The sequence below is a fragment of the Nyctibius grandis genome, chromosome 18 (assembly GCF_013368605.1).
Source record: "Nyctibius grandis isolate bNycGra1 chromosome 18, bNycGra1.pri, whole genome shotgun sequence".
NCBI classification, from domain to species: domain Eukaryota; kingdom Metazoa; phylum Chordata; class Aves; order Nyctibiiformes; family Nyctibiidae; genus Nyctibius; species Nyctibius grandis.
This window is the reverse complement of record NC_090675.1, coordinates 1,651,084-1,677,031: the sequence shown is the minus strand read 5'-3', so window position 1 is coordinate 1,677,031 and position 25,948 is coordinate 1,651,084. Positions and strand designations below refer to the sequence as shown.

At 40.7% G+C, this 25,948-nt stretch overlaps 2 protein-coding genes across 4 annotated transcripts in view; both read right to left on the bottom strand.

Moving 5' to 3' along the window:
• MYO1C (myosin IC) overlaps positions 1-2,521 on the bottom strand; it is a 59,203-nt gene extending 56,682 nt beyond the window's left edge. The window contains exon 1 of the mRNA XM_068415890.1: positions 2,440-2,521. The gene's annotated coding sequence lies outside the window, so the exon portion shown is untranslated. The remainder of the gene's footprint in view (positions 1-2,439) is intronic.
• Positions 2,522-8,040: 5,519 nt separating this feature from the next.
• INPP5K (inositol polyphosphate-5-phosphatase K) lies at positions 8,041-25,920 on the bottom strand. Of its 3 annotated transcripts, XM_068415894.1 has the most exons (13): positions 25,760-25,801; positions 23,420-23,746; positions 23,103-23,210; positions 22,313-22,421; positions 19,411-19,527; positions 18,902-19,074; positions 17,432-17,543; positions 16,745-16,854; positions 14,205-14,397; positions 13,818-13,955; positions 13,221-13,304; positions 11,827-11,931; positions 8,041-10,763 (listed from the first exon to the last, which is right to left on the bottom strand). In XM_068415894.1, exons 2-13 carry the CDS (start codon positions 23,692-23,694, stop codon positions 10,665-10,667), a joined length of 1,623 nt encoding a protein of 540 aa, XP_068271995.1. In that variant the 5' UTR covers positions 23,695-23,746; positions 25,760-25,801; the 3' UTR covers positions 8,041-10,664. The 3 variants fall into 3 exon arrangements, with proteins under 3 accessions (XP_068271995.1, XP_068271992.1, XP_068271993.1); XM_068415891.1 differs by lacking the exon at positions 23,420-23,746 and having other exon boundaries at positions 25,760-25,920; XM_068415892.1 differs by lacking the exons at positions 23,103-23,210; positions 23,420-23,746; positions 25,760-25,801 and adding an exon at positions 22,510-22,566.
• Between the last annotated feature and the right edge of the window lie 28 nt (positions 25,921-25,948).

Here is a 25,948-nt window from a genome sequence, read left to right as displayed (position 1 = left end):
TTATATTTATGGTTCTATATGAAATGACAAGTGATTTAGTTACATTTGCATCAGTTACGAAGGGCAGTAGGACACCCTGTCCTTAGGAAAATCTGCTGTACTTTAAGTTCTCCCCACCTCCTTTTCTGCAGCACCAGTAACACGTTGCATTTTCCTAAATACAAATCTGTCCTGCAGAAGGCATTAGTTATTTGAAAGCACCCTGTGAACGCTCCTCATTCGTTACTCCTTCAAACTGGGAGGCAAAGTGCTCTAGCCCAGTGATCCTCAACATTTTGCATGCTGGAACTATTCAAAACTGCCAGGTGAGAGCACTGAGCTGAGGGAAGGGGCAATGGACTGAAACCCACGGGAGCTCCAGCTCACAGGTTGCTCTGTGACTGTGGCCCGCTGCTGCAGTTTGCTCCTCCTGCCTTGGGTGCAGACTGTCCATTCTGAGAGGGGTAGTGGAATTTGTACAGTTCCTAGAAAGCACACGGTTCCCAACACAGTAAGGCTCGGTCCTAAGGGCAACACGACGCTACAAATAGAAAAATCCTGAATATCTGAATACTACTGGAATGAGACTATCTTACATTTGCATAAAGGCATCCACAGAGTTTATCTGTAGACAGAAACACCACATTTAATCTCTTACTAAGCTTTCTCAGCCCCAGTTTTTTACTGTCCTGACAAAAAGGAAAAAAGTCTTCTACCTGGCTTGAATAATTTTGTCAGGACCTATATAATTTCTCTTATAGATATTATAAATTTTGAAGATGTATTGCAAATCATAAGTTTCTTTGCTATTAGTTATGCAAAAGAGAACAGGAATTGCACGCTGTGGATCCCGAGTCACGTGGCATCTCTCATTCCCATGGTATACTATGATTCAGACTTTTTTTTTTTCCCTTTTAAAACAAGAACTATAATTTGTGTCATGGTAAATTAGGATAGCATGTGTACAGTCTAGCACTCCATTGGTCCCTGCCAGGCAGCACAGAAGACAAGATTTCTGTTTACACAGCCCCTCCCTAAAACACAGGATTATATCCAGTATCAAAATTGAAAATCCTTAAGTCTTACGACAGTGGTTGCCATACCAGGGCCTGCCGTAAAAATCAAGAGCTCATCAGTTCTGTAAGCCTGAGGCAGTTTCTAGAAGAGTTTCGAAAAGGTGCTGACAGCTGGTAATTGTCTATTGCTCCAAAAGGAGACAAGAGAAAAATGCCTTTCTTCCCAACTACTCTAAGATGCGGTTCTGCTTTCATGGCTTTTCCCACCAACCAAGCAAATTTTCTCATCTGTCACTTTCTAGAACTAGGCAGCTGCCATCTACAAGTAGTTCCGGAGAAACTTTCCACCTCAAGCAACTGTCACAGAAACAATAAATACCAGAATAATCTCTGTATTGTATCTCAGAATAATTTTTCTTCTGTAATCCCCCCAAACATGAGCATGCAGATCCAGGCAGCTTCCTTGGAAAGCTCAAGTAACTAGAATGAGACATCCATTCAGCGCAGTCAGATTCCCTCCTTAAATCACCGTCACTTAAAGCAATTAACTCCAGGTACACTAGAAAAGGGAAAAACTGGCATAGAAACTAGTTTGCACAACAGATGGGGACCCCTGAGTCTTAGCAGGGACACTGTGGTCTAAGCTGGACGAGTTACAGTGTTTGACAACATCTCCACCTGTAAGAGAGGACTGAAAATACTGAGCTTTCTTCATGAAGTGCTTTTGGGCACCTGTGCAAGCACTGGCACACAAAGAATTATTATTCCAGTATAATGTAAGTGCTCTCCACAGCAGGACGTATCACCCGTGAGCATGCAACGGCAGGAGAGCGTATAGAACAAGTCAGGTGTGTACAGAAAACCATTCTTCACAAGAACAAGGCAGGAGCTCCCTGACACACCGGCCGCATTCCAGCCCCGAGCAGCCCTTCTCCTGCCCCCACGCCCAGCCGCACCCGCTCTCCCTCCAGCTCCGGCTCCCCGGCGAGCCTCGGCTGGGTTCGCCCGGTCCCCGGCAGCAGCTCGCTGCTCTCGGGCTCCGATCAGGGAAGCGCTCCCGGAGCGCGTTCAGTAACGCTGCGGAAGGGGAGGGACCGCCCCGGGCCGCCGGGGACACGCCGTGCCGCCGCCAGGATGCCGGCTGCCGGGGAAGGGTCATCTGTTCCCCCCGTGGATGTGCTCGGAGTTTCCGGGAAGGTCGCTGACTCGGGGCACGGCGGAGCCGCGGCTGCGCACCCGCCGGTGCCGCCCCGGCTCCGCTCCGCACCGCCCGGCGCAGCCCCCGCGCCGGCAGCGTGCTCCCGGCAGCCCGCGGCCATGTGGCCGAGCCCCGGCGCCTGTCGGCGAGCGCGGGGCGGCGGATGGCGGCCGCGGGCAGCCCGGCCCGGCCCGGCCCGGCCCTCCCGCGGGCAGGCCGCTGCCCCCCGCCCCCCGCGCCGCTCACCTGCGCTCCGCGCCCCCCGGGGCCGCGCGGCTCGGGGCCCTGCGGCGGTTCCGCCAGCGCCCGAGCGCCGTCTGCCCCCGGCGGCCCGCGCCGCTAGTGAGCATGTCCGAGCGCCGGGCATGCGGAGTGCGGGCGGGGCGGCGGCGGCCCTGCCTCCGCCCTCACCTGCCGTCAGCTCCGCGGGGCGGGCCGCGGGCCCCGGCGGCTCCCCCCGGGCGCTCGCCCCACGGCGGGGAGCGCTGGGCCTGCCGCTCCGTGGCCCCCCCGGGCCCCTCCGCACGGCCCTGGCGGCAGGAACCCGCTGCACCGAGCGCATTGTTCAGGACAGCGGCATCCTGCTGATAAACCGCTCTGCCGAGCCGGTTCGCGTTCCGGTCGCTCAATTGCAGACGCACCTGTCTCCTCCAGACACACCACAGAGAAACCTCGGACACTGATGATCGCTTCACCATCCCCTCCCCACCGACGCCTGCTCGTGGGAATCATCACACATGTTCCCTTCTGAGAAGGACACCGGGTGACGTTCAACTCTGGAGTGGTGACTCCCCAAAGCCAGAGTGAACCCGGGTAACCACCCGCTCTGTGCACGCCCGCACCTCGGTCTCACATACAAGTGAAGTACTGGAGGCAGTCTGGCCACGACCCACGGGAAATTCTGCATATGATTTCATGCTAACAGACTGAACCATACCGAGCTGAAACAGTAAAGCTCCGCGCTTTCCGTTCCTACAGCTGTTTAAAGTATCTTCAGCTAGCAGCTTCTGTTCGTATTAAAGCACAGAACATCAGAAACTACTTTTCTCCGGCCACTCCTGCAGCACCAACAGCGCTTGACAAACACAGACTGCTGTTCTCAAAGTAGCAAATTACGGTTTTATGGACTGTTAATGAGTATTTAAAACTTTTCAGAAAGCTGAACTAATAGCTTTTCTCTCTCTGATGTCTCCCCCAGGATCCTGGCACATGCTATTTGGGATAAGGTTTAAAGGAACAGTTCCCTCTGGGAAAGACAACTCAGTCCCACCAGTGTCCTCTGCTGTCACTACAAATAAGTCAGTAACATTCCTGGACCATTTACTGGAAACCAAAGAATACCCAAATTGCCACTATTACCGCTTCCAACAAGGCAGAGCTCTCAGGTTTTTCTGAAGTAAAATGACTCTACCTAAGGATTGTGTAATCCACGCAGTAAATGTCTTACCTAATTTTTAGATCAAGTTTCAGATTACTTACTAGAAAGACAATGCGAGGAAACTGAGCAACACACACAGCTGTGTACTGCAGTACGTGATGGCTCTGCCCAGAGCAATCTGCTACCACACCTGAAGATCTAGTAAACAGTTTATAAGTACCTATGACAAAGAGATATAAATTCACAGTTGCGTTCAGGTACATTTAAACATAAGGAGGATTTTAAAAAGTTTTTACACAGTTCCTTCTCTTTAGACTTCTTTAATTAAAAAGTATAAAAATCCAGTTAGAAAATATTCTGAAGCAAAACACACAGAATGGCCATTCATTCCAAGTACTGAAAACTAAAATTGTTCTTAGAAAAGTACTGTGTCTTTCTTAACTATTAACATCTCCTGTGTCAAACCCAAAATAATCAGCTCATGGATTTTCTGTTTGCTTACATACAAACCCTGAACCCAGGTCAATAAAAGTCACAAGGTAACAAACTACTCAGTTCCTCAAGATATTAATAAGGGACTGTTAATATGTTCCTCTCCCACCGAATTTTTGATGTGTGAACCTTCCTATAACATTCAGGGCATGAATCCAGTGACAACGTGAACAATCGATATTGAAGAGGATCCAAATACTCTCTACAAAGCTCTTTCCCTTCCTTTGTAGTTTGGAAGTGCTTCCAGAATTCTGACAGAATGAATATGGCCAGGCCAAACACCAACTGCAAGTCACGCCAACTTTGCTATACTGAAGTATTTCTACAGGAAATACATCTTAATCTTTTTCTAAACTCCCAGTCGCTCAATATTAACATTCATTGCTACTGATATCATCCTAGTGACAGAAAACTGTTCACAACGCAGCTACAGTCACTCCAATGACGAACCAGTCTTGCAGAAGCCTCGTATTTTTGCACCAGCATTTCTCAACTCAGAACAACAGTGGCTAAGTTGGTTATCGTGTAACTAACACTACAAGAAGCGAAAAGAGAACAATAAAAACCAGGCTTACAGTCTTGCGCTCTCCCTTGCGGCTAACCACGCGGATGATTTCTCCCGTAGGAATACGTTCAATTTGCAGTTCCATTTTCCAAGGTAAGTCAGTAAATCTCTGTTCTTTACGGATAGTTCCGATTTCAAAGCACAGCAGCAGAACTCCCCGAGCGGTCTGGGAGAAGACCTTGACTAACTGCAGTCTTTGGTTCAGAGCCCTGTTGTGAGAGGAAGAGATGAACCTCTGTATTTATACTAAGTGTAGGTGTGAGCCGAAACAATTAAGTTCAAGACTAGTTTCCACTAGTTACAATGTGTCAAGACAGTTCCAAGAAGCCTAAATTTATGTTCGTGTTTATTGCTGCAAACTTTGTTGATGTTCCATTTTAGTCCCAGCGGACTCAGAAAAGTCAAGTCGCTGCGGATGCCGTTTCATAGGTATTAGCACGAAACAATTCCACGGTAGCCTTCACAGATCTACCAAGAGATTTTATGTAGAAAAGATTCTTCATCTTTGCCTCCAAGATACTTGGTTTAGAGATAGAGCAGTAGAAAATACTGATTGCTCCCATGGTAACCACAGGAAGTTCTTCAAACTACTGCAGAACTAAATCATTATTAATTGAATCCTTGAGTAGCTAACTAATCATGACAAAGGAAATTAACTTGCATGTGTTACTGCACAAAAAATCCTGCTGTATGAGAAAAATAAGCTGGTGAACGCTGGTTTAAGTGCAATTACAGAGCTTTACTATAATCATGTCATCCATTAATGCAGTATCTAGACCTATCACCCCCTCCATGCACCCCCCAACAGATGCAGATAACCTGCCAATGATGGGGAAAAAAGATCAGTCTAAATTGCAGGTATTTTAAGACTTGCTCTTAGGGGACAATTCCTTCCATCTTCTTGGAACAGCCAAACATGAATTTTCAGCTCTACTACAAACCAATTCCAGATGATACCACTTGTCAAAAAAACTATGTAGATGTTAAGATTAACAATTACCTGGCCATTCAAGAACAGATACAGAGAACACCATTTTGCTCAGTAACTGAAAAGAAATGGCCTGTCACTGTTCTGTTTTGTATCTGGAATTATTCTTATACTTCCCTTAGCTGTTATAGACAAGATCGTTCCAGTTCATCAATTGTTTCCTTGACTACTTACTTCCCAATGTAGGGTTCTACTGAAAAAGAGATTTTATCACAATTAAAAAAAAACCATCGCTGTCACTTCCCCAAACAAAACCGCCCTGCTCAGTAACATGGAGCAATACTCAGCCTATCTTATCTACGCTGCCTACACAGAGAAATTACAAAGACCAGTAGTCTAGAACGCAAGGGCTGTTTAACTGGAATGATTTCTGTGATGCAGATAGCAGAAATGTGTGCAAAAAAACTGCTGAAAATGGGCTACAAGTGAGAACAAGAGGAAAAAAGGAAAGGATAAAGAAAGGTGAAAGAGGCTGAAGAAAAAATATATAAAAGACACAACAAAATAGAAGAGGAAACAGAGGAACATAGTGTGGTCTCTGCTGAGACCAGCAGTGCACTTTAAAACCACAGGTACAGTAAAGCTCATATTTGATAAACAATGCTGAAATATTCCCTACCAGGGCTGATGTCTGTCTGTGACAACTGTCAGTTTCAAACAAAGTACGGTTAACAGGCTAAAATGTTTGCTGTTCCATTTTTCTTCCTTTTGTGGTGCTAGTAAATTCTTATTTTCTGAATTTTCCCCACACCTCTGCATTTTCTCTCGCGAGTTTGCATTCCTAGATCTCATACTTCCTCTGACTTCACTGTTTTCCTCCAGTGATTCTTCTAAGCTGTGCTTCAAAACCTCCCAACAGAGGTTCTCTTGCTCCTTTCTAGATCGCACATATGAGATGTTCTTACTTTTAATTGCAGAGACCTTGCAAGGCGGAGATGACAGTTCCACTGTAACACAGGGAGATGCGATGTACACCCGCAGATACCTGACTTTTCCTAAGTTGGAGCAATTGAGCAGACAAGTTCAGTAGAGCTCCTGAGATCAGTTTCCAGAGTAACTCAGTGGGACTGCATAGATTCATCAGGTGGGGAGTGCCACTGCCTTGGCTGAACGAAGCAGCCACACAAAGAAGAGCTTGCTCTGCACTACGCTGTACTACACAACTCCAATGTTTGAGCTCACACCTGAAAAAAAGAGTTAAGGGTAAGAGAAAGCAAGCTGTGCATATAGACAATTGGCCTCAAACACTTCCATCTTCACACAAAAATCTTTTTCTCTATTCTCTTTCAAGATTGGTGTAAGAAAAACCAGGTATAAGGAAACTACGGTATTATCTGCTTAATGCATGAGTTATAAGGTTAAATAACATTGATATTCACGCAGTAATGAGTACCAGGAACTTCCTGTGATCTCTATATCTTGTTATTACAAAAGAAATTGCTTCGTTTCGATCACTTTCAAATAGCAAATCCCCATATCCAAGGACAGAAATGGAAATCTTCCTGTTAGTAATGCAGCGCTCTCAAAAAAGGTATCGTTTCCTCTCTCAGGGAAAACCTAATTCAAGCTCTGTTCAACTGGCCTTTCCACTGCAGTACGTTAATTAAGACAAGTTCATCTGAGTGTCACTTAGTGTCCAAGAGCAGAGAAGGAAGTTGTGGTAGTAGAAACAATAGTCTTTATCACAACATATTTTTAGGGTCTAACAAACACGCAAGACATCTTAGAAATATTTCCTGTTTACACAGCTCTGTACTATCTATGTGCAATGATACACTGCACATCCTGTGGTCAGCCAGGAATCAGAAATATATGGGTGTTAAATAAGGCTATGCTGGACAATGTTCCTTGGTACACATATTTCCTATTTTAAAATAAATTCTCTAACAGCAGGGAATTACAAAAAGTTACCCTTAGACAGAAATTATTTGACAGCAAATTTATATTAAACCATAAAAAATTTAAAATACAATGTTAGCAGATCTTTCACAAAGACAAAAAAAGACATCTCAAATCACACTGCAAAAAAATCACTGTGAAAAAGTGGATTTAGAAGAACCTGTTCTTAAAAATTAAGAAAGCAATTTTAAGTGGCTTGAGCGTTATTGCAAGGAAAATATCAAAACCTCCCTAATGGGGGAGGTGGGACAGAAAATCCACAACAGAAGTCGATTTAATACTGGATTCATTTATATGGGGAAAAAAAAATAGTCTGCTTTGTTCAAAAGAAAAATAGTATTTGTCCTTGCCCTTCTTTTGCAGTCCAAAGCCCTACCACATATGTTATTACTGACATATTTCCATTCTAAAATACTGTTGTATCTGCACATTAAACCACCCTTTTCTTGGAGAAAGGTTACCCTCCACGAATTAATCCTCCCCACCCAAACCAATGTGTTCGTTCTCAAATTAACAGACGCCATGTAGAACACTTCACTGCCAGGATTTATTTTAGTGGTACATGAAAAGAAAACACATGAGTATAAAAACATCTCCAGTGATTATAACATCCAATTAAAGTTGTTTTAAGAAAGATAAATTTCATCAGAAATTGCATCATTACAGGTCATGGAATAGTTTGGAAAGCTACCATAGGTAACAGCAGTAAACAAAAGTGCTACTGTGTGCATAATACTTAAGAAAGAAGTGTACAGTTCTGTGCAGCATCCTACTAACACACGCAGATTCAGTCACAGCTGCTGTGGGCATTTTCAGTGAAGTCCTGCGGTGCAAAGGATTAGTTTACAAAAGGTCCAGTGATTGAGAGGGTTATCAGCTCTTGTAGGACATTAAGGATCTGGAGTTTCTTGCCCATGTAAAGCGGCTGTACGGCTCCCCCTCTGAGCTGCTCATGAACAGCAGATGCACCCTGATTAGAAGAAATTGGATCTTGGTCCACAATAAATCGCCAGCTGTGGTCTGGAATTCAAAGACCACTGTTCCTTGAGCTCTCCACATGATCTCCTTGTATGGAGTATGGTAATACAGTCACACAAGTAAAATCACAAAGAGTACAACTCCAGAACTGCAAGCTCTTTGCAATTCGGTAGGGATTTGTCTGATGCCCTAAGTGCCATGAAAAGTCACATATCTGAAAGATTTAGTACAAAACAAATTCTTGTAAGACTGATACAAATGTGAAAACTGTTTCCAATATTGTTCCAAAGTGTAACAGGAATGTACAAACTGTAAACCTCAAGGCCATTTTAATCCATGCAATGAACACAGTATCCTCTGAACCTGCCCTAACTACTTACAACTGGAAACAGTTGCCAACAGGCAGCATTAAGCTGAGATACAACTAAAATTTACAGAGGCTACGTGTTCTTAAACCCCACACTGCAACTATCTAACCAGTGAACCTATGTTATAGTTTCCATAGTACACAAAGACACCCCGACCCCAGAAGATTTTATACAGTGAGTGATATAAGTAACCACAAAGCAAATGTCCTATCAAGGTGTTAACTTTCTGTCTCAAAAGAATCCTGAAAAAACTAAGGCTTTGAGAAAAAGAGCAAAAAAGAATCTGTTCGGAAGCAGTATTCCAGCATAAACACACCAACACCCTTTGCTTTGCTCTCCCACCTCAACCAAATTTTCTCTTTTCCATCCATAGCCAACACGACAGTGATTAGTAACTAACTCTACTTACCATACACAGTAGATAGCTTGAAGCTGTGTATCTAGAACATGGGAGACTCACTAGTGCTCTTTTCTGGCACTGCAGTCTGAGATTCTGTGGAATGTTGGTGCCTTTTCCAATCCTTCCCAAACATCTCCATTTCCTCATCAAGAAACAAAATAATTTCTGAAGCTAACTACCTTTCAGGTTTTTAAAGGTACATAATGTTTCTTATTCCACCTCCACCTTCAAGTGCACAGGATACATTAAAGTCTAAGCACCTCAAGAAAAAAAAAACCAGAAATTTGGCAGACCAATTGAGATAAATTAAAGAGATTTACAATTTGGTAGCACAGATTATGCCATAAGAAAGAATCTGTTCCACTGAAATTCCCCATTTATAATTTACATCATCTCTGTATTAAGTGTAGCAATTATGTGGTAGGATGGTTCAGGGAAGTACTTAAATTTGGCTTTAGCTTTCTAAACTCAATATGGCAACAGAAAACAGTCGGGGTTAATGCCATGATCATTAGCTCTTTGTCAGCAAGTGCTTCATGAACTATGGTCTGCTCACCTATGCTTAACCATTTCTCAGCTTAAGCAATTTCTTCAGAAATTGTAGGATCCTGGTTAACTCTGAGCCAGGGACTAGTAAAAAAGTGGGTTTATTTTGCTTTTTTAAATCAGAGGGAGAAATGCAATAGGCAAATTGCTAAATTGTTTTATAAAAGTTGAATAAAAAAAAAAATCAGGAAAAGTGTGTTTTGATAAATGTATCTCAATCTGGAAAAATTAGAAATGGAAAATCCTACAAACAGTTATCAGTAAGGCATGAAGAAAAGGGATCTACTACCAAAGGAGAATTTACACACTCCAAACATTTTGTTTTCATGTGACTTGTTGCCACATGTGTTTCCCAAAAGGTAAATAGCTTACATTTGAGAGTCAAACAAAATTTTAAAACAAGCTAACTAGCTGTATCTAATAAATAATTTTTAAATAACTTCATTTAAACTCAAAATTTGGAAATCACGGATTAAGTGGTTACAGGATAGTAAATATTGTATCGTAAAGAAAATACCCTCTGCAAAAAAGGAGCAAGCCTAAAAATCCATTACAGATCACAACTTACTTGGGTTAAATCATTGTATTAGAAGTGTCTATCACCTTAAAACATACAGCATTCATTAGGTGCTATTTTTACAGTTCTCATCCAGTGCAAGAGTTACTCTCCCCGTAACAATAAAAATATCTGTTTCCACAATAAATTATCTTCTATGAGCTTACAAAGTTCCTGAACAATCCTATCTGTCTTACTTGCACTGTCTTACTCCATCTTCTAAGAGTAAAAGCTTATAATCACTAGGACATAAAGAATCATCTGACTCCTGAATTAGGACCACTAAATGCCCTTTCTGCCTTCAGAACTCATTATGTGATTCCAGATTGTCAGGTTTCTGCATCCAACTGTTCTCTTCCTGTGTCAGATCCTTTTCTATTAATGTTCTGTTAGGCTGAATCTAGAAGAAAGAGCAGTTAAGAACAAATTAACACATCTAGAAATGCTGTGTTGCTCTATACTACCAATACACTATTATACAAAGATGTCTTGCTAGAAACTGAGAAAATTAAAAATGATGCACCTATGCAGCAATTATGAAATTAAAAAAAAAATCTAGTAAAAAAACCACCAAACTAATATCAAAACATTGTTATGCAAAATGAAAGGCATATGGTGTGTTGTATCCACGTACAATGGACAACCATTCTGCAGAGTTTGTGGTAGATCTTAAGCTCAGAGGCAACAGAAATACTGGACTCTGCAATGTTTCTCACCAATATAGAAAGAAAAATATGAACAGTAGCACTGAGCTATAGCAGCCAGCCCAGTAACTTTCATTACTGTATCCCCTAAGGTAATGGAGTTTCGGAGTCTCCTAAAAACCCTTCATCCAACTATGCAGAACTTTCATTTCAACCATTCTACAACACATTAGCACAGCCATGACAGCACGGAAAACTATGCACAAACAAAATGATTTTGGCAAAAAGCGTTTCTGTAGAAGCAACAATTCTAGGTCACTTCATCTAGTCTGTGCAGGTTAAGTCATCCTTTCAGAAATTAAGCAAAGGAGCCTGTTAAACAAATAACCTGAGTTCCAGCAGTCCTGTCTTTCCCAAATTCAAGTGACTAAAGATACAGGAAGCACTTCTGTGCAAATCTACCACAGAATGGAGCATAAAGAGCTCACTTACAATCTGTCAGAAACCTGGCAGCACTTAAGTTGAGTTCTCATCTTTATAGAAATTAGGGACCTAACTGACAGAGCCTGAAGTTCCAAAAATGAAAGCTGAGAGAGAAAAACCCATCTTACTTCATTACAACATGTTGCAAATATAGCTACTCAGAGTCTTTTAGCACATCAGCTAAAGGATGTTAACCAGCACATATCGTTTTTGCAATTTCCTCTGCTGCCACCTCCCCAGGATTAACACAGCTGCACACACCTACGTTCAGATGTATACGAAAGCAAAAGAAATAAAAATCACATCAACATTAATCAACGCTTCCAAATATATTACCTGAAAAGGCTGGCTGATACCAACTATTGAATGCAAATTATTGCTATAATAACAAAGCAAAAATTCTCCTCCCATATCAGGTATTTCTGCAGCACTCATATAAACCTGTCAAGAAGAATAAGAATAGGTAATGGGCAATTTCCACAGCGAAAGAACCTTACAAAAAAGCAGTCTCTGCCATTCAGGACACCATAAAAAGTGGCATTACTATTTATAAGTAAGTTTTTAAACATAAGCTAAAAAGGATAAGGACAGAAATAACTCGTGAAATAACCATCTGAAAACTAAGTCAGGGAGGAAAAGCAAACATCCTTCACCATGTTAGCAAGCTGATTAGGTTCAGCAAGAAGTCAGAAGAAACCCAGAGCTGTTGTAAGGGAAGGGGCAAGGCCACACAGGCAGGAAGGAGGGAGATGAACTCCCTCCTGGTGGCAATAAGCTGTCACATCAAACAGCAGAGCAAACCCACCACCTCCGTTCTGTACTGTCCTAAAGATCCTAAAGTTCCTAAACTGCAGCCCACAGTATATCCTAAAACAACATTCATAGCACTTAGATTTTAAAGCTTAGGGATAGGAAAGCATGATAACAGGGGAATTTTGAGATTGAGAATATTGATACAATACAATTTGGGCTCTTGTTGTAAACTTGACGCTAACTTACAAAATCTCTAACAAGAAATAATGACACTGCTTCCCATTGTTGTCTGGAAAATCTCATCCATCCTTCCACTCACTGTGCATCCAAAATTAAATTTGAATTTCTGTTTGTTCAGGTAAATACCTCTGGAAACAGATCATTTGTATTCAAAATAAGGTTTGGTTTTTTTGTTTGTTTTAAATCACTTTAGGTAATCACTACTAGAAAGCTACGTAACAGATAGCAGTTTTTAAGAGGGCCCAAAGCACTCAATAGCCAAAATGAAAAAAAGTCTAAGAAACCCTAATCTGTAGCTGTATTAGGTATCTGGAACTAATTGTACGAGTAACATTGTTGCAGTTGTACATACCTAAAAATCACACAATAAATATTTAGGACACATTGAGTAACTTTGACAATCAGATGAAAAAATGGCCAGTTACTTATTTCAGTGGCAGAAACAGAACAAAACATAAAATGATAGTAGTTTTTAATACAACGAAAAGTCACTACAGAAATAAACTGCTTTTTCATCAATTCCCTTAAGCAATATGATCACACCTGAGAAGGTGTGCTAGACTACCTGAAAATTAATAAGAATTAGGAAGAGGGATTTCAAACAATAATATCACTCCCCATTAGCTTTGACTGGGAAAGGGGATACAGAACCCTTAAGAGGAAGGGGATATGGAACAAATAGACCTTGAATGCTACTCTGTGGAAAACTACATTAGAAAGAAATATAATCAGCTTACTTGTTTACTATCTTTGTTAAAAGAAATTTCATCATCTTCTACCCAAGCATAAGTAACATAGTCATTCACATGCCTGAAAGCCACCTGCAAAGAAAGATGCAAACCATCAGAAACAAAAACCATACTACACGGAAAACTCAAAGTTGTGAGAGAGATGTTTACTACTTCACTGAAGTAATTAAAACATTTCACTTTTAGGATCAAAACATTTTGGGGGCATGCACAAATCTTTTGTTTCTGAGAGGGTGCGAGTGCTCTGTTCTCTTAACCTTCCACCGACTTCATTTTTGTTCTTTCTTTGCTGAACTTTTTGAACTGCAGGCGTTAGGGGAGGACAATTCCTTTTCACAGTTTCTGCACCATCTTACTTAAATCACCACAGTATCTTAGCAGAGAGTTTAAAGGGTGCGAAGGAGCTTGCATGCTATGCAACTAAACTGTTGGCATACAGAAACTAACGGCAATGAAGGACAGACAACTATTTCAGAGAGTTTTGCACTAGCAAGAATCACAATGTCCTATGACAGAAGACTATCAGCTACCTCCTCCAGTCCTATTCACCATCTTCATTAATGGGCCATGATGCAGTATCATTACCTTGAAGAGTCCAATCCAGTCCCAAGCACTGCTTGGGAATTCAGGCACTGCAGAATAGCTGATGAGAACATCATGTTCTGCGTTCCACTCGCCCTCAGGACTCAGCGTGACCAAAGGATCTGATAGAAGAGGCTTCAACTAGACAAAAGAACAGAATCTGAAGTCAGTCAAGCCTGTCATTCTTTCAGTTATTCTTTTCAGGTTATTCTCTGCCACACCTGCTGTGGGCCTCTTGACTGAATGGAAATAACCTGATAACAGTTTGCTGCCTTCACTATAATCAGAATAAACCACAGAGATTATGACACACAACGTTTAGAAAACCAGCTTCTGTAAGGCAAGGCTTAGTAAAACAAACTTTTTTTAACAACAGAACTGGGACAGCACCTCAAGCCCAAAAGTTCCTGTAACAGGTTTGTGATCGCTGATGCCATAGCTCATGTGACTGATATAGTTATTCAAAGTAACAGAAATTCTCTGTTCTTCTTCAGAGAATTCGCCTTCCTTTGATGCATGCTGGCAGAGATTTTTCACTCTCCAAAGAATTCTATCAGTCCACGCTGGCTTTCTTTTCTTCTCACTGCAAAAGTGTAAGATAAAAGTGAAATGAGAAGAAAAACAGTTGCCAAAAGCTAAGAATACTGTGCAAAATCTACTCAAAGTTGAAAGACTGTCAGATACATGTTAATAAAAGAAGGCAATCATATACAAGCTTCATTTTACCACTCTGTTTGATATGCTTTACAACCAAGGCTTCCTTAATTTGAACTCAACTCCATTTACCACAGATAAGTTTCACAGGTTTCTGAGAGGAGTAAAATGAAGGGGAGAAGGGCATTTCAATGGGTTAGTCAGCTTCATATGGGAAATGATACTTTCTCCTAAAACACTCCATAAAAACATGAAGAACACTGAGATAATACAGCAACTGCCCCAAGCTTCAAATGCATAGTTATTCTGAGAAAAGGGGCATAAAGTTAAGGAAGACGTAGGAAGAGTCTGAACGATGCTTGAAATTACTCAAAAGATTTGAGAACAAGTTTATTTTAACAACAAAAAATGGACAAACTTAGGTAGCTTATACTAATCACAGGTGACACAGCAATGCTTTATTTAGAGTTCCTCTAAATTGTACAGGCCTGCATTTCAAGTCTGTATGCTATTGCTGTCTCATAACAAGAGGCTTTTAAAATTCCATAACTGAGAAAGTTGCTTCTGCAACCTGCAACTGTGCAAGACACCAAACTGTATCATAAGTCAGAGTTTTCTTTTATACCATATCAATAACAACAGGAGACAAGAGCCTTTCGTGGTTCTCTCTGTAGCGGGAGAAAGACTTAACAGCATCTCTCTGTATGGATGTATCACTTCAAATTGAAATGGAGAAAAGATCATACCCTATGGAAGAGGAATTAGAATGGACTGGATTGAATTATTAAAGTTAATGAGCAGGATGTGTAAGGAAAACTGTCAGTTTAATAATTTTGAATATCAAAATCATCATAAGCTGGAAACGCCATTTAGTTCAATATTCAACATACTTTTGTTTTACCCCTTCCCGTATACAAGTCTGACTCACCTTTAATAAGGTGAAAAGATTTTAAATTACTAAGGGGCCATATCCCCCTTACTCCAGTAATTACATAAACCGACAGAAATCTTTATGAGCTGCCATATGTCTGCTCTGCTGTGCAAGAAAATACCAAAAGAACAGCTTAAGTTAATAGAGTCACTATTTTACAGAAAACGGCATATTAGGTGGGGAACAAAACCTCAAAATCCATATTGAAAAAGTACCAAAGATAACAATATATTGTGTGCTTTGTATAAAGCACATTTTTCAAGGGTGCTTGCCTTGAGGTCTACTGGTCACCCCCCATCCAACCAAAGTATCTCTGCTACTTTTAACAACAGCGGAATGGAGACAGTGTGCATACACATACTTTTTGGTCTTTAAGTGAGCCAATACAGACTACCAGGCTATGAATCATTCTTAGAACTTCTAGGTTTGGATTATTATAAGTATTTTTTGTTAACTGGATTTACTGCTGGTCCCATTTTGTCTCTTCACACTCAAATAGGGAGCAAAATGTCCTTGGATCCAAATGATTCAACTTCCGATATTAAGTGCAACAGCAGAGTAGATAACACTACAGCTTTCAGACAGGTTCAGAAAATCCCTGAAGAAAATCAGCTGTCATCTGATTTTCAAATATTTCACAAAAATCAAATCAAACGCTCAGGAAGGAGCATTGTTTTGATTCTGAAATATTTACAAATCTATGAAATCCAGAAAGTTCTCTTCTTACTTAAACCAAAACAGGGACTTCTGCTCTCTGGAAGTAAAGAGAAAGATCAGTACAAAACCCCTGTTTGGACAGGAACTTATCCTTCTGTTGAAACATAAGACTAATACTTAACAACAAACTTTGTTTTTTTTTATCAGAGAAAAACTTTGGAAACTTAAGGTACTCTATTTTCAACTTACAATAATTTATGAAGACATATTTACATTTATTTTCAAATACCAGCAGTATCAAATGGAACGCTTATATAGAGAAGGAAAACAAAAATTGCAATTACTTTCTTCCTTTTGCTCATTTCCAAGAGCCAATGGGCACTTTCAGTATTAAAGAACAAAAAAGAAGTGGCTTAAACAAGTGCAGGTTTATTCTGTTAAGCTAGTCTATTCAAAAAGCAAGCTGGGTTTTTCACTAGTTCCCTCACGCAATCAGCAGACTCGGGCTTCTTCAACCAGAAATATTCATTTATTCAGATCTGACCACTGAATGAGCCTATCAGAATAGCTCAATAGCCCCAGTTAACCAGTACGTTCAGGAAGTTCAGGTTTGCTTACTGAAGTGGTATTCAGTCAAGCACCACATTCACTCTAATATTCCATGTCTAAACTAATCTTATGCTTTTACCTTGTATCATATACTTCCGAATACAGGTCAAACTTGTAGGTGGGTTTAAACTGCAGAGGACCCTCTATGAACTCCTGAAGAAATGCTTCCTTCTTTTTTGCCATATTTAACTGTAGAAATAAAAAGTAACTTTTAAAGATTATGTTTAAAAATCAGAGCTTAAAGAGGAATTGGGAAAGGAGATGAGAAAGCATCTTCCAAGAAGAATTCAACATCTCAGTCAGAATAACATATTTGGAAAGGTAAATTCAGAAGTGCCTCTTTGTTACTGCCAGAACACAGTCTGACACGATCTGTTTAAAAGTTTTGTAGCAGTTCTACTCAAAACAAATTCCAGAATAAGCTTCTCTCAAAAATAATTCTTGGGAGAAGAAAAAAGGAGGAGAAATTAAGGTGAGGAACAATTCACAAGCCATGGAGTTCAAAGAAAGCTTCAGTCAAACATGAGCATTGTAAACGAGTAAGAAACTAAACAAAGGCAGAAGTTTGCAAATAACTGGGGCTTGTGACTGACAAGTGAAAGAGCGAACAGCTAGATCTGTTCCACCTCATGACTACTCTGAATTTGTGTTCTTTAATAGAAATTAGAAACTCGAGAGGTAATGTGAACTACCATGTTGTGTTTGAATGCATTACAAACAAACCAAAATAAACAAACCAACCCCCAAACAGATGAAGACAAGATACCTGGTCCTTTTCCCACAGTAGATTGTAACGCTTGTTATTTATTGATTCTCGGACAAAATGTATGCCATAATCTGCTATCCGGAAGTTGAGATCTCCAAAGCAGAAGAGAACACTTCAAAAAAAAAAAAAAGAAAAGAAAAAAAACAAGGAAGATTTATAGGAATCCATTAACATGAGGGAAAAATTAAATAGAATATAAGCCATTACGCTAATTAGGTGATCTAATCACTTACATTAGTTAATCTAAACAGCTTAAACTCAAACATTAAGTAGTCACAGATAAGCTTAGGCAGGGATAACCTGCTGCTAAACAAAAAATGTAAAGGAATTGAAATAGTAAATTAAGTCCCTTGCATTCTTGCTGCTTGCTCATTACTACCTGGGTATTCTCCCGAGTCTCCTAATGACTTACATCTCTATTAGAGACAGATTTAGAATTAAATTTTAACAGTAGGTAAAATAATTCACAAAATTCATGGCCTCTACACCAGTTGGTTATGTTAATCCACTAACTCAGAGCTCTGGTTTAGTGCCTTGGGAAAGCAGGGATCTGTGTTGGGTGTTCTGCCGTTATTAGGAAAGTGAGTTGTTGTTATGAAGCACTGGAGTGTATTATCAGCAGGGTTTTACACAACAGGAAAGCTGTCTTTCAAGGCAATTAACTTCTCTCTGAAAATCCCTGCTTTTCATGTTTTGGTCAGGGGTGGATACCCCAAACTTGATTTTAATGAACTCATTAACAATTAAAGTGATATTACATATCTATTCCGAATTTATCTGTCCTGGCAGTTTTATGGGTATTAAAAAAAATAAATTAAAAACTAAAATGTTTTTCTCAACCCTTTTTTAAATGGTTCTTTACCATCTTTAGACTCCAGCACATGAAAACAATGGAACATACGTATAATTCCTGCAGAATTAAGGAACAGGAGCTCAACTAGTGGCCCAAATCAGGTTTGGTTTGGTTTTTTTTGGTGAGACACCTGAGGGAAGTGTAGTTCATATAGCTACAGAAATCATCAGTCAAGGTTTTAAAGGCTGAGAAGCCCTCAGCCAGATACTAAAATTACAACAGGAATAAAAAATGGCCCAAAACATAATACAACTCTCCTCAAAAAAGGGTGGAAGATAAACATTTAATAGTGATCTAAAGGATTTTTGATATAAACAGGCTTTAGCTTCTAACTTATAATCTTGATTATGGGCATGTACCAAATCACCTCAGAAGATGTTTATAATTAACAAATGTAATTTAATTTAATGTAATTCAAGACTGGAGGAAAACAGTCTGGCCAAATAGACCTCAATCTTTCAGGTTATCTTTTCCTCCCAGGATTCAGGGTCAAGGCTGAAAAGACATTTAAAATAAAAACAATGGATGAAAACTCCAAAACCAAAACTCTTCAGTGCCTGAGTCTACCATATAACAGATAAAAACAATACAGACAGAATAGGGTCTGAACAACTCACTCATGATCCAAGGTACTTGGAATATTCTCTCCTTCAAACTGCATTTCCAGAATTTTCTCAAAGTCATCCAGTCGCTGCTCTGTGTTCTCCATGTGAGCTGGCAAGTGGCAGTTCATGAAACAAATTGTATGACCATAGAGGGACATGCGAATGGTGACTCCTCCTTTGTTCCCCTGGTATGGAAGATCAACAACGTTCTCTGAAGCTATAGCCAACCCCTGCACATGTAACTACTGAAACCACCTATAAATTTTTAAATCTTGACATTTAGATTTAAATTAATACAATTTCTTCCTCCAGAAGTTGTTATATATCAGCTAATAAGCTGGTAAAATTATGGTTTGTGCTGCACACTTGCACACAAGGTTCAAAGAAGTGAGTCTCACTGCTTGACAGTTTATTCATTTTGAAGTAAACCATACCCTCTCTCCCACCACGAAACCTTTTCGGGGCACACACCACCACACTCATAAATAACCAAGGCAATCAAGTCTCAGATACCGCCTTACCCAGTATCCATACAGGCCTGTGCGTGTGTAGTGGGTGTGAACGTCCCGTATGAAAGGAAGGTGGACGTGCTTCACAAAGATCAGAAGCAGTAATCCCTGCATGCGAACGGAGGAGAGCTGGAAGAGATACGAAAGAGGGCATGGTCATTTCCAGGGAGGCATTCGGAATTCCTGGGGTCTGCTTCACAGGAGCTTTTAGGTGAAGAACGCCGAGCAGAAGTCAAGCAATTCCCCTGCCACGCCTGGCTTCAACACTGCGACACAGTAAATGCAGAGGCATTTCAGTGCTGTAAAGAATACATTCCTATGGTAGACTTGCTTATAAACAATTCTGATGAATTTCTCAACTAATTAACATTTGTTGTAACATTACATTACAAATCTGAAGTTGTCCTCAAAAGTGTATTTGCCAAAATACCTTTAAAGACCTTTCTTCTGCCTCACCAGCCTCTTGTTTCTACCTTCAAGCATCCTGCTCATGAAGAACTAAATCCTTCATTTTTCACCCATGATCTTAACAGTGCACACCTACAAGTCCTCCAACAGGAGCAAGTTCTTCAAACTGAAACATCCTTCAGCATATAACTAATCATTCTACATGCCATTGAAACGCCTCAAAAGCGCAGCAGTTACTCCTAGGCATGTGCAAAAACATGAGGTGCAAAGAGCAGGAACTGCTGCCTGCAATGCCTGTAAAAACTGATTTACCAAACACATCCAAAGCACAGATGCCTAGGAAGCACGGAAGGCACTGTTTAAGCTTTAAGATACAGGGGTTTTTTTGTGGTGTTTTTTTTTGTGTGTGTGTACGTGGAAATGGTCTAACAGAGATGTTCTTCATTAAAAATTCATGACAATGTTCCTACCACAAGATACAAAATTCATTGTTTTTGTTTTAATAATGATTCAATTTAAAATACAGACATTGAAATATATTAATTGTAGTTCAATTTTACGCTGGATGAACTTAGAGAAAGCCTACATTAGAATAAAACCCAGTGTTAAGAATAACACTGGCTATACAACTGCTGGAGAACTACACAAACTCAGCCCGAAATTTAAAACAGAATTCCTCCTTTCTTTGCCTCCACATCTACACAGTTAAATGATTTCAGAATATATGTTAATGTTTTCATTCTTCTTGAACCCAACCAAATACTAAGCAGTGTGTTAAAATGGTGAATCTCCATTACTAGATGATGCATAAATATTTGTATATGATCAGACATTTGGTGTAACCAGTATTCTCCTCTCCATAATTCAGTTCATGAGATACCAAGATCTTTCAGTCCCTTTATTATTTGCTACATTTCATTCTGCCGTGGGCCAGTCTCCAGACATTTCTCAAGATCCACATGAAACCTCTTCTCTCTGTGGGTCTTGAACATCAAAACACAATGGATCCCTCCTCTGTTGGAACAAGCACTAGTCCCACCAATACGTAGTACCAAATCAAGCAAAGACCTTTCACAGAGGGGACGTGATTCTGTTTATGGTGAAAGAATTGACTGACCCCACCAACCTAACACTGAAAATGGACGCTGTTATTGAAGGGACAGAATGCCCCAAGGATGACCACCACCCTCTACACCCAACCTTGTCACAGGTCAGCAACGAAGGGGCCACTGTTCCTCTCTAACAACAGCCTCTCCTCCTCAGCCAACTTCCCAGACAAGTCCTAGCACAAGCTCTCCTTGCTGCCTGCTTTGATTTTGACCTGGCCTGACAGTCCCCTCTTATTATTCGAACTAATCAAGTCCTGCTGAAAACCATTAGGTGGCAGCATCCAGTCATTAGTGTGACCAAAGTGCCACATTTATAAATTAGAATTCAAAATCAACCATGCATACCACTAGGAATTCTTTTTAACTGCCTGTATACGGGGCCTGAATGTCAGCCCACAGCCAGATTTTGAATGTTTATCAGTAATGACTCACACTAGAATGAACGATGTTTTTTTTTCCTTTTTATAATTCCCAATGGATCTTTTGTTTTGTTTAATTACAGCTAAAAGAATGGCACAACTCCTGAGCCTGATGAGCATGCAGATAATACAATCATCTCAGCAAAATCACCCTGAAATAATGCTTGATTTAGAAAACTAATACAACATTCAAAAGGCTCTTAATATCTCCTTATTAGAGAAACTCAGGGTGTCCTCCTACGTTTAGTGGTTGCATTATTAAAATAGCTAGTACTTTAGCTGATCTTATGACCCCTGCAAACAAGTTGGAAAAAAAAAAAAAGAAGAAACCTTACCAATCTTAACGAAAATCACTGCCATTGCTTGGGATATTTATAGTGAAAGCAGGTACTTAAGCAGACTACATTAGAATCATCACAATACTGCACAGAGCAAAAAAAAAATTCTACAAACAAGAGAGAGATAGAGATACTGTGGCCACAAGAAATATACTGTTGAGTGTAGCTTTACATCACATTTCATTTTAAGTAATCTTCATTACTCTATTCCTTGAGAATGCATTCTTATTCCGACAGTATTTTTCTATTCCTCACGTGGTTCTGCAGCACTGACACGGGCCATCGCCAGCACATCTGCACAACTCCTTGCTGTCTGTCACCTGAACTGTGAAAGCAGCGAAACTGCCCAACTATTCCAAATGAGAAATGAAAAACCGTGTGTCCAATTTTTACTGCTAAAATTAAGGACATCATTATTAATAGAGAAACATTAAAATTGCCTTTATCAACAAACCAGGAAAACACAAGCGTGATGAAGAAACACTTCTAACATAGGTGTACCTATGGAAGTTACTGACACCTGCAAAGAACACCATCAATGATCTTTTATGGAGTGTTCGAGGGGAAAAAAAAATCTGAAAGGAGCTGGGAAAGACATTTTCCTTCAGTGCTGTGACACTTAAGAGATGTAAACAATTACCTTGATATATCCCAATGGAGACAATACAGTCATGAAGAAAATGCTCCATGGATCATCAAATGCCAAGTCAGACAGAAAATTTGTGATTCTTGAGTTCACCTCCTGTAAGCTGAATACATCAAGATTACTCACACTGTATTACCCCGTTTTGACAGAATTCAGAACCTTTTCAGAACAGAACACAGACCACAACAGACCTCTCCCAGTGCTGTCAGAAATTTCCTGCTGCTGTTCGGTTTCTCATTTACAAGCAGTTTAACCCATCCACAGGTCTAACACATCTCACACTGAGAAAAGCAAAGTTAAAGCAGCTTATATACACCTGAAGCCAAAGTTTAAGACAATGCTAGACTCAAGATACGTTACGACAAATAACCCGACTGTCAGATCTTTAAAATTTCAAGAAAGTTTGGAAAACATGATGTTAGGTTGTGCCTAATAAGCTTGCACTGGTTTCTTTAAAACATGCTGAATTTTAGATAACCTCCATATCAAAATGAATATGTCCCTACGTGCCAACAAAGAAAACAGCGGCCAAAAACTTGTGTGTTTAGAAAAAATATATTCTGTATTTTGTCACAAAACAACAGCACAAGGGAGAGAAGATTCTCTTGCTATAAATCACCTCTGTCTTAAGTCACTAGCTCTTAGTCTTCACCTTCTGTTAGCAATAATGTTAAACCACCTCCTAGGCAGTGATTGCACAGTCCTCCCAAAACAGACACTAAGCTGTTGAGACTTAGCAGTTTTGCACTAAACTTACAAAGCAAGTTCTCTAAAATATACTCACCCTATAACGTACATATCCATAGTTGGGCCCAGTGAATTGAGCTGAAGTAAACTAGTGACATCGGGGGGTGGAGAAGCTGTGCCCACATTCCAGGTAACTAAGTGTAGTCTACAAACAAACAAACAAAAATCGCATAAAACCAATGCTAAAATGGAAACGTGAACAGGTAACCAACCCTAAGAGCATCTAATCTCCCCACAGAACTTCCACCTACAGAAAACACAGATTTTCTGTCACTTTTCATCAGTCAGAAATCTATTTATTAACCAGCATTAAAAAAAACACAAACAAACCCAATCAACTAGAGGGAACGAAACCTGAATTCTTGCCACTTATCCTTCAGCCTTTTCCCACAGATAAGGAAAGCTTCATCCAGAGTGCGAGACACTTCTTCATGAATTTCATCATCCGAGCTCATGTCCTCTACACAAGCCATAAGCTGGGCTACTCGTTGACGGAGGTGCAAGCGGCCACTGGACCCTGTGCTGCTGAAACTTGCAGACCGGCAGCGGACGTTGTGCAGGCTTTCTACATCACTCAGGGAGAGGGCAGCCAAATCTTGAAATGAATCTTCGCTACTGTAGGACGCCATTTGCTCAAAAGAAAAGAATAACTACACTCCGAAGGACCAGCCTATGAAAATCCTAAATATAGGTGAAACAGATGGCTCAGACTCTTCCAGATCAAGTTTTCACTCGTGTGAAATTCATCATCGCTTCTAACGCAAAAGGACAAATGGAGATGCAGCAATGCTGAAAAAAAACCTGTAGCATTACCACCACACTCAAGGGGTTGTTACAAAAGCTGCAATCACATCCTACCTCACACGGTGAATTGTTTCTTCATAATAGATTTAACGTGGTTAATTCTATAAGCTCAAGATCTAAAAGAATTTATTGTTGATTTGAATCAATCATGTGCCTCCAGCTGTACGCTAGTAGAAATATAATCTCCAGCTCTCAAACATACAAATACACAGTTCTGGCCAAAACCAAGCAAAGCTACCGCTGCTCTCGAGCACTGTCAGAAACATTTGCGTGTCATAGGACTCGTCTGTTGTTTCTTTATAAGATGGTAATTTCAATTTCAGAGCTTCTAACAAGGGACTCACTTTACTGTCAGTGCTGTTATGTGTCAGATAGACTCAAAAAATAATAAGCTGTTAATTTTCCTCCACCTTAGGGTCCTATAAGGACCCTATAAACACTGATAGTTAAATAGTGAATCCCACCAATACACCCATTATTAGGGCCATATTTTTATCCCCCAATCAACTGCCTTTCTCAAGGTGACACACAATGCATGTAGAAGAGCTGGAAAGTGACCTTGCATACCAGACTAATTCAATGATTCACAATTTCTCTCACCAATAGTTTCTCTTTGTAAGACTATGCTGAAGTCAGCCAAAAGCTATTCTAGAACAAATTTCGAGGGATGGGGAAAAAAAAAAAGGTATGTATGCCACAGATCTAATTCTGCTATCTGAGATGTATCACTTGGGAACTCTCTCCAGTTACTAATTTCATAAGACAATTATCTGATTAAACAAAACTGAAATAATATTGAAGTCATCAGTCATTACTGACAGAAATTAAATTCCTCAAAGAGCCCAGTATCCCCACTACTGATAAGAACACAGGAAAGCCTGCAGTGCTAGAATTCACACCAAAAGTACCTGTAAAAATTTTAAGAACATCCTTAATAATTCAGTTTCACTGTAGGTTATGACTATGTCTGCAAGAAAAACTTAACAGGGAGGAATATATGTGCATCTGCAAAGCAAATAACTTACAGCATTACGCAGTCCCAAAGGTCTACTGATGCTCCCGACTGCTTCACGAGTACTGCCCACAGCCAGGAGGGGAGACTAGAGTGATGCCAGTTTTAATCCGGTGCCACAAAGACAGCCTTCACCGAAGGGAGGGGGATACTCAAACTATTCTGGAAGCTTTCAACACCACTAGAGTACAGTCTCCAGTATGCTCTCTGCAAACACATTCCTCAACACAAGCAAACTAATAAAGACATTATTTAGCATCACTGACTCCTGAAATGATTCAATAGCAGAGATTTTTTTTGGGTTGTTAAGATGACTTTTAAGATCTTTGAGCAAATATTAGTGTTCTTTGGGTATTTTTTAATTTTCCTGTTACAGACAGCTACTAAACTACCCTTCAAGCAGATCTCTCCAGTGAACCAAGCCCACAGTGCGTGACACCACAACTTGACACCACAACTTCTCACCACAGAACGCACAACACGAAGATGCGATGTAAAAACACCGCAAAAGCAGAAGCCAAAGATGTATGCAAGCTCCTTCCTCTGCACAGTAAGCGGGGAATTTGAGGCCTTAGACACATTAATAGCAAGCGCAGTAGATCTTGCCCTCTTTAAACGCAAGTAGGAAAGCCCTGAGGACCCCAACAATACTCAATAAGCCTCCCTGAAACGCCTCCAGTGCCGATGCTTTCAAATCAGAAAATCAGCTTTTCCTCTTTCATGTGACTACGTAACATCGCCAATTAGTATAACTCCCTGTTAATGAGCAGAAACACAAGTTTCGCTAATTCTCAGCTAATTACGTCACGACTTAGCTACTTTTCTCCCGTCCTCGGCAAAGCCGCCCTCAGACCCGCGCCTCCCGCCCAGCCGCTCACCTCAGCTCCCTGACGGCGCCGCGCTGCGCCGGGTCCGCAGGCTCCATCCCGCGGGTTCCCGTCAGGAAGCGCTGCCAAGGGGACAGCGGAGGCCCCGGAGGCCCCGGCCTCGCCCGGCCCGGCCCGCGGCCTCCTCGCTCCCCTCAGCGGCGAAGCGCCCGTTGCCGGCAGCGCCCCGCGCCCATTGGC

Bases quoted from the DNA above. Each gene is read 5' to 3' on its own strand.
- INPP5K (XM_068415894.1), bottom strand. From the start codon at position 23,694: ATGGCGTCCTACAGTAGCGAAGATTCATTTCAAGATTTGGCTGCCCTC. The intron at 22,422-23,102 runs GTGAGTATATTT...TGATGTATTCAG, and splicing joins ATGGATATGTACGTTATAGG to CTTACAGGAGGTGAACTCAA. The intron at 19,528-22,312 runs GTAATTGTTTAC...TATCTCTTCCAG, and splicing joins CTCCATTGGGATATATCAAG to CTCTCCTCCGTTCGCATGCA.